The following is a 13,563-nucleotide window of genomic DNA, read 5'->3' on the forward strand; positions in this document are numbered from 1 at the left end:
ACCCATCATCTCTCATCAAGTACTTGCTATATCAATACCATAACCGAGCAAAACACTTTTAACAAGATTACACCTGCTGACACCCTTTCGTCCGGTCAAAAAAGGCCAATTTCAACCCTCTCTCCACCTTTCTTTGCTGCTGATATCTCTCAACATTTAAAAGCAAAGAAAATGCAACCTCAAGACCTCTCCAAAGCATCTCATTTCACATCCTCGATCGATGTTGACCCCAACTCGATTGACTTTGGTCTCACTTCCCTCCCACCTGCTTCGCCCACTGATCAAACTGCGTTGTCGACCTTTATGGTTGAGGTCAGACATCGTTTGAGCAGATTAGAATCTGCCCATGCTGAAATTGCGCAGTTGAAAACAGCCCTGGCTGAATCAGAGGCTGCTAGAGACGCCCTTGCGGCTCAATTGGCAGCTATCAACGCTCAATCCACCACCATAGACGTTGTATCGTCGAACACTCCAACACCACCATCAACAACATCTGCCTCCAAGTCTACCCCCAGCTACTCCCAATCTCAAGTTACAGCGCAACCATCTTTTGCTGCCGTCGTTGCATCTAATACAGGTGCAAAGCGTAAGAAGAAGCCTGCTGCTCGTCCTCCTCCTCCATCTGCCACCAAGGCATCCGCTACTCTTGCTCGTCTTTTTGCTCCTCAAAGTGATATACCATCTGGTTATCAATTTGTGTACTATGCTACTCCTGTCCGCCGTCGTCTTTCTGAGCTGCGTCGCCTTGTTCAAGGCGTAGGATTGAATAACTCTCGTGTGCTGGATATTCAATATCCTGTACAGAATGTGATTTCTTTCCTTGTTCATAATGACTATGTTCTCACTCTCACCAAAGCCATGCATCTCCATGGTCGTGGCTCTTCTCCGTTGATTGACTTTGATCCATGTGATCCAGTCAATCTCAAAGATCCCAAATTTGCTTCTCTCTCTCGTGATCTGCGTGTCCAAAAGGCCATTGAGGTCGAAAACCTTCGCTGCCTTCGTTCGCTGTCTTTTGTCCGTCGCTCTGTCCGTGTTTCTGTTGCTCGTTCTTTTCTTTTGTATGATCGCATCAACCAAGCCCAATTTGATGCCATTTTGAAAGAAGAAATGCTTGCTCGTTCCTCCTCCTCTGCTGCTGCTAAACCACCATCCCGATCCTCTGATCAAGAGCGTTTAGCCAAGAAACAACGTTTGAGTTATCTTGGCTACCTCTTGCATCATGATGCTGAAACTGCCTCTCTCTTGGCTTATGCTGTCTCCCCAACTCTCTCTGCTACCAAGGATCTTGAAATGTCAGAGCCTTCTGATAACTGATTGACACCTTGCTGTTAAAATCGTTTTGCTCTCTCATCCCCACTCTCATTGTTTCTGTTTCTGCTGCCTTTGTGGTAGTGTCTGTATTCACTTTGTCCTCCTTCTCTGCTTCTTTCTCGTTTGGTCTTTGTCTCTCTACTCATTTTGCTATATGCAAATGCCTCGTTTTCTCCTTTTTTTTCTTGCTTTTTTTGTGCCACTGAGGTCTGTGGGTTTATTTTGTCTGTGCTGCTGTCTGAACATCGAGGTATCCTCAATTGCATGTCTCATACACCATAGCTTCTTATTCTCTACCCTTTTATCTCACTTGTTTTACTCCTTTTTCCTGCCTGTACTTCTTTTTTTACCAGTTTAGTTTTTAGTTTAGGACCTTTTTTCCCTTTTCTGGACACTTGCATGTTGTTCCTGCATGGAGATCAAACTATCAATTTAAGCTTTTTTGCTGTACGTCGCTTCTCAGGACTTGCAACTAATGATCCAAAGATCGCATGCATATAAGTCTATATTTTTTACATTGCTAATTCATTGTAATCAATAAACAACCATAAATTTTCGCCTGAGCCAAGAAGGCATCTCTTTCCGTTTTTCAACACTTTTTGCCACCATTTTCGGAAAAAAGTTGTTCCAGACTAGAAAAAACGTATTTCCTCGATAACTACCAACTCCAACAACTCGAAATTACACAACTTTGCTTGCCTTTGGTAACAGTTTATTGTGTTATAGTTTCAAATTTGTCGAACACCTCCTTGATATTTTTTTAAAAATTTTCAAATTTATAAAAAAATATTCTCCGTCATGGCCACCAATCTACAGGGTATGGATATGAATCAGCTTCAAATGATTCTTAATCAGCTCCAAGAACAACTTACCTCGGTTACTGCTCGCGTCAACGAACATGATGGTCTTCTTGCTCGTTTAGATACTCTGGAAAAAGAGAATTCAGAGTTGAAAAAACTTTTACAGGACAAGGACCTTGCAATTCAAAAATTGCAGGGTGCAGTCTCCGGTCACGTGGTCCCCTCTGGTTCGAGTCGGCCCACGGCGGTAGAGGGGTCAACCCTCAAAACTACTACTGGCTCTATGAATACTAAGGCTACTAAATCACCTAGCTATGCAAATGTCGCAAAGGCTGCTGCTACTCTTCCTGATCCTGCTACTGAAGCTAAGCAAGCTAAGAAGCGTCTTGCTATTGGTCGCGCCTTTACAACTGCTGCTCGTAAAGGTCCTCAAGGTTACCAATATGTTTATATTGGTAGATCTAAGAAGATTGCACGCTCTGAAGTTCGCTCTCTCTTGCGCAAAGCCGGCGTTGATTTGGGTCGTGTGCTTGACATCTGTTTCCCAGCATCCGATGTTATTGGCATCCTGGTGCATGTGCAATATGTTCAGGATTTTACTGCACTTTTGGAGGCTTGTGAGGCTGAATTCTTCTTCGACTTTGACCCTTTGGACCCTGCTAACATAGCTGATCCTAAGTATGACTCTTTGACTCTGGATCAACGTACTGCTTTGATCATGGAATTTACTGCTGCTCGGTGTCTGCAAACCTTAGCTTTCCTACGTCCTCTGAATGTCAGTGGTGTTGGTAAGTACTTTGTTGAGCAAGGCTGGATTTGTGACGAAGACCTTTCTGTTTCTGTTGGTGATGCCATTCAACGCTTTGCAAAGAAGGAACCCAAGAGGGCTAACTTCTTGTTCCGTCGCAAGATTAATGCTGACTCTGCCAATGAAGATTCTGCTATGGAACAATAATGTGTTCCACCACTGAGTCCTCGATACTGTATACCCAAAATGATAACCCTGTCCACTCCTTATTTGTCTCTCTCTCTCTTTGGAATGCCAATGGTCTTCGTCAATCAGTGATTCACGATGTTCTCTCTCATGTCCTGGATACTCATGTCTTGCTGGTTACTGAAACCTGGCTAACTTCTGGCTCTTTTCCTACAGATTGGTCCCAATACCATCTTTACGGTTCGAAAGTACCTGGTGCCTTCAACCGTGGTTCTGGTGGTATTACTGCTTTTGTCTCTCCTTCCTGTCCTTACTCTGTCTATCAACTCCCATCCTATAATCCGCATACTTTGTCCCTTAAGGTTGGCTCCCTTACGGTCCATTGTGTATACTTACCTCCACCCTTATCATCTGATAAGGTGCTCTCGGCCCTTAGTTCATTACCTATGACTAGGGATACTATTCTATGTGGCGATTTCAATGCTCGGTTGGGTTCTCTCACTGGTGATGCTATCTCTAATGCTCGTGGTAATGATGCTCTCAAACCTTGGTTTGATGAACGTTGCTTGTCTGTGCTCAATGCGTCTTTGGCTTTTGGTGTTACGACGTACTCTTCTTTTCGGCAGCAGCAAGAATTGAGTAGTATCATTGATTTGTTTTTGACAAATATTGGTGATGTTGCTTTGGTGAATCCTCAACTGGTGGTTGAGTCTGATCTGTCTCTTGGTTCTGACCATCGATTGATGTCACTTACTTTCGGGTATGTGCCACCTCTCGATGACACTGTGGCTCCTGGTGATTCTGTTCTGGCTCCTCGGCGTCAATGGAAGCTCTCGAAATTGACGAAAGAGAAGCCTTTGGGCTTACTCCGTGAATCCTTTCGATCTTCTGTTGCTCCTCTGGTTGGTACTCTTTCTGGTTTGGTGTCTGCTCCTCCTGGTGTTCGTCCAGATATTGATGCACTCAACGATTCTCTGAATCAATGTTTGTATGAATCTCTGGATAGTTCTATTGGTGTGAAATCTGGTCGTCCTGGCCATTGGAAGAAGTACTGGACGCAAGAAATTCAGGATGCTGCTACTGCACGTGATCACTCTTATCGTCAATGGAGGCATGCCTTTGGTATTGTCAAAGTTGAAAAATGGTCCTTATACAAAATTGCGCATCGCAAGTTTCGCTCCCTGGTGCAAGCTGCAAAGCGAAGGTCCTGGAAACAGTTCTGTGGTATTCTAGAAAAGGATTTCTCAAAAGCCACTGCTGCTATTAAGCGCATCAAGCGTAATAAAGAGTCTTCTTCTACCTACAGTCATCCCGACGGTCCTGCTGCTTCTGTCACTGCTATGGGTTCTCATCTCGCTTCGGTGTATGATGGCTCTCTGCTTGCCACTGCTACTCGTCCTGCTGCTCCCCCCACTTTTGACTCTGTTCTGCCTTTTTGTGTGCCTGTGGATTTGTCACTGTTCGATGTTGATACTCTTGTATCTCACATTCAGCGGCTCCCAACACATAAAGCTCCTGGTCCAGATCATATTAAAGCTGAGATGCTCAAGTCCTTGGTCTCTGAGATTGCTCCGGTGTTGTCTCTGTTGTTCACTCTGTGTTACCAATGGTCGTATACTCCTGCTCTCTGGCGTCATGCCCAAGTCTTCCCCATCTTCAAGAAAGGTGATGCTTCTGATCCCGCCAACTATAGGCCTATTTCTCTGACTTCTGTTGTGCGCAAACTGTTTGAGTTCTCTCTCATGCCTGAGCTGGATGCCCATTCTCCTGCCCTTGACATTGCCCAAGGTGGTTTCCGCCCTCAACGTAGTCCTCTGGATCAAGCCCTCTGCTTGCATGACTTGATGCATGATTACTTTGTTGCGCACCGTCGTCGTCCTGTTGTCGCTTTCTTGGATATCAAGTCAGCATATGACACAGTCGATCGTCGTGTTATCTGGTCTGCTTTGGCTGGTTCTAGTCTTCCTCGTGCTGTTCTGGGTCTGTTGATCAACATGTTTGATTATGTGTCTGTCTCTGTCTTGATAGCTAATCACAACTCGACTACTTTCTCTCCTGTCACTGGTGTTCTGCAAGGCTCAGTGCTCAGTCCTCACTTGTACTCGTTGTATATCAACTCTTTACCAAGTCTTTTGCGTTCTGGTGCTACTGGTGCTACTATGCTGCCTGTGCCTGGTGCTGATGCTCCTATTGCTATCAATAGTCTCCTGTTCGCTGATGATGTGGCTGTCTTTGGTTCAAAGTCTGAGGTTCAGCGTATGTTGGATCTTGCTGCTGGTCATTCTGTCTCTCTTGGATATAGGTGGAAGCCTTCCAAATGCGCTGTGCTTGGTACTGCTGCTGCTCTTGCTGGTTCTCCTCTTGTACTATACAATGAAGCCCTGCCTGTCGTTGACGAATTTACATACCTTGGTATGCCATTCCGATACAAAGGCCTGCATGCTCCTGGTATTCTGTCTCTGCGTTCTGCTGGTGCTGTCAAGACCATGGCTCTGTTAAACTCTGTTGGTGTCAACCGCAATGGTTTCTCTTTGCTGCTCTCCTCTCGCTTGTACAGGACATTTATTCGTCCTAAGCTTGAATACGGTCTGGCCATCTCGCATCTCTCTGCTCGTGATTTTACTGCTCTGGATACTCTGCAAAACCGACTTGTTGGCATGTTTGTGGGTAGTACTTGGGTCAATGTCGCCAAGCACATTACCTGTCTTCCCAGTATCAAACATCGCTACAATGTCCTGGCTACCCGTTTTGCTCTGCGTGCTGATACTCTGCCTGACGATTGTCTGCTGGTTCTGCTTCGTGCCCATTTGCACTATACAAGGTTGGATCGTTTTATATGTGAAAACCCTCTGTATCAGTCGCTGCCTGACCCTGTTCCTTCTTCTGCTGGCTTGCGTACTACCTTTGCTGCTTATTGGCAAGATCAGGTTGATCTCCAACTCTCTGCTGCTACTGTCACTGGTCGTCATACTTTGCTTCGTGCTTGTCGTCCTGATACCACAAGGCCTGATCCCATACTCTATCTGCCTCTTGGTCGTATTGCCCGTAGTCGTTTGGTCCGCTGGCGTCTTGGCCGCTTTACTAACATGCGTGAGGAGTGTCCCTGTATGTCACCTGCAGGTGTCTACATCTCTCGTGATCACTTTATGTACTGTCGTGCTCTTGATCCTGCCTTGATCGATGCCTTGCCGCCTGCTCCACCTGGTGTGCACCGTATTGACCATGCTCTTAATTGCTTGCCCACTAATGCCTCTGCCGGTCCTCCTGATTTCTGGCCTGCTCTACTGAACCTCCTGTATGCTATCGATTGCCTTGTGCATCCTCTGGCTGTCATTGCTCCGGATCCAGATCCAGCGTCTCTTTGGTACTCTCGTACTGGTTGATCTGACAGGGATGAACATGTTCCATTGTTGTTTTCTACGTGCGGCTCCTCGGTGGTAAGTCATTATCAAAGTTCCCATCCGTTGGTTGTCCCTCGAGATCTTCAATGTGAGCACTATGGAATTTGAGGCTTTACAGACTAAAATTCACGGAAAAAAAGAATAAAAAAACAGTAATGTCAACTTGATAAAGGTATATTTTATTATCAAACTGACAGGTGTAAAGTAAACTGAAGTCTCTCTACTGGCCAGGTAGATCATCCTTCTTATATACTATAACAATGGATAAAAGTTCTGTTAATTAGATTGACAAGTAAGTCAACTCAGATCAACTAATGTCTAATCATGCTAAAAGACAACTCCAGCAAGCTAATCATGATTTAGCTCTATCTGGATGAATAATTAGACTCTCATCCTAAGTACCCTGATCTATCCTTTCCATAAGGATAATTAATATCGATCTAGTAGCATGTATCCGATAGGTACAGTCTTCTTAGTCTATATTAATAGTACATATCTGAGTGTATATCGCTAAGCATACATCTTTAGCATGTATCTGGATATATGGCATGTCTATAGCATATCGTATGCATGTCTATAGCATGTCTCATATATAGTACAAGTCTGTAGTACATAAAGTATCTGTAGCTAGTATCACGGATATAAGCATGTGTCTTATAGCGTGGATCATGAAGTGCACATCTGAAGCAACAAGCTCATATTGCATCAATCTTGGTGCCTATCCAGATATGGTAAACATCCGTAGTCAATGTCGGAATACAAGTATAAGTCTATAGTGCCATCCATGTCCGTGGTGCCATCTATAGCCTATATCTTATATAGTATGAATCTTATAGTACTAGCGTATCTGAAGTCCATATCTTCTCATAGTATAAATCGATATCGTACATCTAATCCAGCGTACATACAGTTTATATCTAAATCTGGTAACTGGATGAACTGTCGGAATGCAGATCATAGTGGATGTATTCCACAAGCACCACTAGTCTCCATGTCCTGCACTCTTGTCACTGCATTTTTTGTCCTTTTGAAAGTGCTCTGGAGGATTTTTTTAGTTACTTGTTCTATATTTGTTCTTGAAATTAGGCTATGCTCCCATCGAGTGCCTACTAAATTTCATATAAATAAAAATCAATCTTAAACTGAGCCAAGAAGGCATTTTGATGAATATTTCATATTGTTTATTTTTCAAGTAGTAACAACCTATTTTTCAGGTCACGTGGGTGTCTGATTATGTTCTTTTATCTGTCTGTGCGTTTGCTCAGGTACGATCCGGTGCAGTGTAATATCAGTTGTAAGTGTAAAAGGCTGACATAAACACTCTTCAATAAACTTACCTTCCTTCTGTTATAAATCTATTACTACTATATTTATATTGCTGTTCCATATAGACATCCTTCCATCTGCAGTACTAACTATACTACCACCTATAAGCCTTAAGCTGTGTTATAATAGGTACATAACGGTTATGACATCTTGTTACGATGATAAAAAAAATTTCGTGGTACTGATTTCAAAAAGCGGCAATTGAAATTAGAGCCTATCAGAATCCTGTTCCTGAACCGACGTTCAAATAGGTTACTCTCTACATTTTTTATTTGGCTTATATATTTTGATCGATACAACACATTTGAAATAAAGTGAACTTTCTTACGTTTAAATCTTATGGGTACATAACTGTATATATACATTTCATCGCTGAGATACTGTCTACATCAAGCTTATTGCAACACATCAGCAACTTGAACAGCTTTAATTACTTGATTTTGTCTCGGGATCAACTATTACTGCAAGATCTTCCACCCATTTCGTTACACATTTCACAAAACTAGCACCGCAGAGTATCAGAAGAATATTGTGTCAAGCAAACGTATATTACGATACATATTAAGAAAGTTTGAATATCACGTGACCACTGTTAATTTGAAAGAGGTTTCTTTTTTTGTTGTAATTAATAATTAATAAATGGAAATTATTTGTAGTAGCTCTACTTTCATAAGACGAGAAGACTTAGAATGTTTAAGGTTCTTCTGTTGTTAACTAAGTTGCCGAAGTTGACATCCATAGAGAGAGCGGAATCTTCACTATATATGCTGCTGTAAAACATTCAAAAAAAAGTAGACTAGCCAATCAAAATTTTAAAGAATTGTGCGCCATAAAAGGTGAATAAAACCACCAGCAAAGCCAGTAATGGAGAGAGGGTTTGGGGGAAGAACATAGCGCGTCTAATTTAACACTTGATAGCATTGGTTTATAGGGTAGTTTTACCGTAGCAAATTAAAGGTGCAAAGCCATGACAACTAAACATCCAACACAGCATTTGATAGCATTGATTTATACGAGGGTTTGATTGTAGCGAAGCGAATATGCAAAGCCATAGTATCTAAGCAGCAAATTTGGGTTTTCATTTCCATTGTTATTAATAAGCTTACCAGCAACATAGCGCATCAAAATTTGCATGAATTAGCTTTACCACCAAAATCAATATATCTCCTATTCAAATTAAGAATTGCTCAAGCTACAGAACTGCCTTTCCAGTAAGTTGCAGCTACCAAAGATGTGATTTATGGCGTCTCAAGAAACTCTATAAAGCAATACCTAACCAAAATGGGCAATTTTCAAGCCTTCATATCTTGACATGTAGACTTTTCTGAGCCACCGGAATAACGCCAAACAATTGTACTTGAGTAGTAGGAACATTTTGACACCTTTGCTCAACTTTTTGGGCCAAAAAAAAACATGGTCAAAAATCGACCAAAAAGCATGAGGGGTACCTCATGGTTTTCTTCGAAAATCAAACGATCGCATTTTTCACCTTGAAAATGAAGACTTTTACTATGGTATATATCAAATCAAAATGCCTCTCTCGATCCAAAGCAACCTCTGAAACCACTTTTATGAGGTTTTCATATGCAAAATATGGCTATTTTCGCTAAAAATCTCATTTCATATTTTACCAAATTGCTCAGTAACTTCATTCAAAATATCTATTACAATTAGCACCATTGGAAGCGCCTTGAAAAGTACTACAAGAATGTATTAGGAAGCGTAGGGTGATCATTACAGCTTATATAGTCGAATCTCACAGAATAGATTAAAGAAGTCGAAAAAAGACAAAATCTGTCCAATCTTGAGCAGAAAAAGTAAACTGAGTTTGAATAAATTTTGGCGACGGTATTGCTGCAGGCTGACCTAAATGCCTTCTTTCTATGGATGACAATGATGATTGCGATGCTGATTAAATGGGGATCATGAAAGGGACAATTGCTTAGCGCAAATACCTTTTTTGGGAAGCTTTGCCTCATGAAGGTGTCTTTTGCAATGACAATATCTCAAAAAAGTCGCTGTAGATTTTACACAAGTCTTGTATTTGCGCATGATCAGCTTTATGTCGCCATCTTATTAAGAGCATCAGCAACAGTGAATGATATGGTAATTCTATTATCAGAAAATGGCGATTGTGATGTGCAGATGCTGCATAAAATTTAAATTTTCTTTCATTTTGTCTCAATAATAGGCTTCGTTTTATATCAGTGTAAGCAAAAAGGGTGCTGAGGAAGATACCTCCTCTCCTCCTCCTTCTGGTTCTGATATAACCTTTCTTTTACTAAATAATAATTGGTTGTTTAAAATCTATCTACTTGATATACCAAAATGTTATAATATCTGATTTAAAATGTTTTTGGTGAGAGCCTGCAGGGCGACGCCAACATCGAGCGTAGCGAGATAGATTGGCTAGTTTACAGCATACCTTTGAATGAATCACAACAACCATTTTCCGCCGCGAGGAGTGGCCAATTTGTTGAACGAAGATCAGGCACACAACATATCCTTCGCTCCCAACCTCCTATCGACCATGGTCGCTTCTATAATCCTCGCATTAGCATAGCTAACTGGAAGACCTTCTTGCGCACGCCAATGGCTCCTCCTGCTCGTACACTCTGGTACCGCCTATTACAACAGAAACTATCCAACAAATCTTCCTTAGCGATGATCCCCGGGATCGTTGACTCTGATCGCTGCGTCTTCTGTAATCAAGTTGAAACCGCCGAGCATCTGCTCATTTCATGTCCCCACAAACAGGACATTTGGCGCCCCATGCTTCACTTATACCTTCGCAACTCGGATTGTTTCTCCTTGCATCGCGTCTACACCGATCTCTGTCACCTCACCCTCTCTTCCTACCTTTTCCGGCCGTCCATAAACACCATCTCCATCCTTGACTTCTTTTCCGTCGTGCTCTATCAGGTATGGAGAACCCACTGGCGCCACCACTTCGATGGGGTTCCCCTCATCCCCCAGCATGTGTTTCCAAGCATCTACAAGGAGTTAATCATACTAACCAAACAACATCAACATTAATCTTTTATTCGTTATTATTTTGAGTTGTCCCTGCCCTGCACACACCTCAATCCACCCAATTTGATGAGTTTTATTTGTTCCGAATAAATAAAATCTTTCATCCATAAAAAAAAAAAAAAAAAAAAAAAAAAGATCAGGCACAACATAGGCGTCTACTAGTACCACGCATTTAAAAAGCATTCTCTATTTAGCTGTATAGAGCTTAATACCAGTTGATTACGGCATAGGAAAGCGCGCTTGTCGTCAAAATAATACAACACTTTTTTGTACCACTCTTTAGAACATTGATGATAAATTGCCAAGGCTTGTTGCTGCAACACAACATGAAGGGGCTAAAAACTACCTATTTTGTAATACAAGCAGTGCATCAAAAAGGGACGTGCACAATCGATTGTGATTAATTAAGCAAAGGAATGTGCATATGATTTATTTATGATACGTAGAGTGAGTTATATAGCAATAAATGGGATTTAGTTGGAAGATACAGTGCGAATGTTTGAAGATTGGTCCTGTTGATTTTGTTCCCTTTTCACAAACATCAGCATGGCTTGAGCGGCTGCATTTGTTGCCGATACAGGAGTCCTTGGTGTTCTTTTGTCGTTTTCCTCCATTATCATTTGATTTGGAATTGAAAGTGACAATCGTAGTTGGCTTGTCCTTGTCCAGTCAGGGCTCACATCATCTCTTAGATTAATATCGGTGTCCTCATCCTCTTCTCCATCATCTTCCAGTAATGTTGGCTCTTTTGGCATTAAATCACTATCTTGTCTATGTGAAGCGGTAGGCGAATGCCCTCCTTCTGTCATAGCAATAGCATATGATAAATAATCTAGTGAGTTTTTGACATTGGAAGGTTCGCCATTTAAGTTATCTGGCACAAACGAAGCATCAAAAGAGGAAATGGAGTGATTTCGGATATTGGTTGTTGGTAGTGAAGCTGGCTCTGGGGGATAGGGAATTGATTTCTTATCATTCCATGCATCTTTGTCATAGTGATGAAAAAAATATGTTTGTTGTTGTTGTTCTTTAAGTTGCTGTTGCTGTGAAGCGAAGAATATAGTGTCTTGGCAGCTGCTTCTGGCTGTTGCATGTTGATCTTGATGTTTTTTTTGTTGAGATTGTGCTCGAGACTCGTACTTTAGTTTTTTAGATTTGGTATATCTTGCACCTGAAGCGGGTATATATGAGCGTTTATCAATGATATCTTGCTGAGTGAACCGAGGTATAGGAATTTCTTTAATTAATTGACGTTGTCTTTGTTTCCAAAAGCATTCAACATCTCCCAGTGAGTTTTTCTCCCAGCCATTTCGAAGCTTGAATCGAGCAAAACCTAAGCGAGTCCTCAAAGATTCCAAATGCTGTAGTAAAAACAAGTAATATGATTAGTTCTGTTCCTTTTATTTGATATAGTGAATGCTAACCTTGAGTATGTCTTTATTGTTGCCATTGACAAGCACAGGCAAATGTTCTGATAGGTAGTTATGATTGCTGCTATTGTTGCTATGCATGATTTAAAACGAAAGTTAAGGAGATCAAATGACTAATCGAAAAAGAGAAAGCTAACTAAAGAAAAAGTCGTTTGTACATGGCATGATGAATAGGGTTTGCTCCCCTTTTTTTCTCTGATTTTTTGTACCATAAATGAATCAAGTTTGTTCTGGTAAACCGCGTTTGGCCCGCGTTGCGGAGCATCTGAGCATCGCGCTTTTCAATTATTTTTTTTTCTCAAAAGGATACATTTCTCGACCAAAAAAAACCAAAAAATCATCGCGGTCTCAAGTTCTTCGATAATCGACATTCAAATGCTTCTGACAACATGTATACTTTTTTTTTTTTTTTTTTTTTTATAAAAAAAAAAAAAAAAAAACAAGAATAGGATCCTACGCAAAGAGACATGTATTACCACAATGTTGTTTTCCAGACATTTGACAAACGAGAATGTTGAACCGAGAGTTGATTTTACTTTATATAAATGAAGGATTTAAGTGAATTGAAGAAAGAATTTGTCAATGTTGGAGATAGCAGGTATACAATATTACGTAATTTAGTTATCAGCCAAGAGAAAAAAAAAAAAAAAAAAAAAAAAAAAAAAAAACCAAGAAAATACTACTACCACGGGCTTGCCTGCACAAGTAATTTTGGCATGGTTTAATTAATTAGTAGGCGCAGTAGCGCCATATGCAACTCTTTGAGGTTCATCAACAGCGACTCTTTCATAACGAAGGCCTCCTGATTCAATGTCTTCAATACGTTCGTTGTACTTATGTACAATGTAAAAGCCGTGGATGATACCAGGAATAGCGCCAAGAGCACAAAGACAGATATTGATCAACAAATCAACGCTACATCCAGTTTTGATTCCTACTGCAGCAGGAGGAAAGAAGAAGGCAATAATGAACAAGGCAATGTCTCTACCAGTGTAAGCAGCCATAATAAATATATGTATAGACTAGAGAAAAAAAGATACGAGAAAGAAAAAAAGAAAGAAAGGATAATTTTATTTATTTGTGTAATAACCTCTTTTCCTCCTGCTTACTGCTACGCCAATCCCAAGAAATTCACTGTTTCTGCGTACGGTCAACCAACTTCGGTTGCATCTTACCTATTCATCTTGTTAGGGCAATCATCCAATTAGATTGAAAATCTCTTGCTATAGGATCAAGCCATCCAAAATGTAGAATCTCCACTAAGAGGTAATTTGGAGAATTACTAAACAAATACTTGGGAATTACTCAAAAGGCTTTGCTTGCTT

The 13,563-nt window shown here is 41.1% G+C and overlaps 5 protein-coding genes across 5 annotated transcripts; 3 read left to right on the forward strand and 2 right to left on the reverse strand.

Annotated features, from left to right (window-relative positions):
* Nucleotides 1-171: 171 nt before the first annotated feature.
* ATC70_011136 (uncharacterized protein) lies at nucleotides 172-1,317 on the forward strand (the record flags this gene model as incomplete). Its single annotated transcript, XM_064830333.1, has 1 exon — nucleotides 172-1,317. One exon carries the CDS (start codon nucleotides 172-174, stop codon nucleotides 1,315-1,317), a length of 1,146 nt encoding a protein of 381 aa, XP_064682835.1.
* A 795-nt stretch (nucleotides 1,318-2,112) lies between these two features.
* ACT2_1 (Actin-2) lies at nucleotides 2,113-3,069 on the forward strand (the record flags this gene model as incomplete). Its single annotated transcript, XM_064830334.1, has 1 exon — nucleotides 2,113-3,069. The coding sequence occupies one exon, from the start codon at nucleotides 2,113-2,115 to the stop codon at nucleotides 3,067-3,069; it is 957 nt and encodes a 318-aa protein (XP_064682836.1).
* Nucleotides 3,070-3,494: 425 nt separating this feature from the next.
* On the forward strand, nucleotides 3,495-6,431 carry ATC70_011138 (uncharacterized protein; the record flags this gene model as incomplete). Its single annotated transcript, XM_064830335.1, has 1 exon — nucleotides 3,495-6,431. One exon carries the CDS (start codon nucleotides 3,495-3,497, stop codon nucleotides 6,429-6,431), a length of 2,937 nt encoding a protein of 978 aa, XP_064682837.1.
* Nucleotides 6,432-11,281: 4,850 nt separating this feature from the next.
* ATC70_011139 (uncharacterized protein) lies at nucleotides 11,282-12,319 on the reverse strand (the record flags this gene model as incomplete). The annotated part of the gene is made up of 2 exons (XM_064830336.1): nucleotides 11,282-12,169; nucleotides 12,233-12,319. The coding sequence occupies 2 exons, from the start codon at nucleotides 12,317-12,319 to the stop codon at nucleotides 11,282-11,284; spliced, it is 975 nt and encodes a 324-aa protein (XP_064682838.1).
* Nucleotides 12,320-12,963: 644 nt separating this feature from the next.
* ATC70_011140 (uncharacterized protein) lies at nucleotides 12,964-13,242 on the reverse strand (the record flags this gene model as incomplete). Its single annotated transcript, XM_064830337.1, has 1 exon — nucleotides 12,964-13,242. One exon carries the CDS (start codon nucleotides 13,240-13,242, stop codon nucleotides 12,964-12,966), a length of 279 nt encoding a protein of 92 aa, XP_064682839.1.
* Nucleotides 13,243-13,563: the final 321 nt, after the last annotated feature.

Source organism: Mucor velutinosus (genome assembly GCF_035048745.1).
Source record: "Mucor velutinosus strain NIH1002 chromosome Unknown tig00001564, whole genome shotgun sequence".
In the NCBI taxonomy this organism is placed as follows: domain Eukaryota; kingdom Fungi; phylum Mucoromycota; class Mucoromycetes; order Mucorales; family Mucoraceae; genus Mucor; species Mucor velutinosus.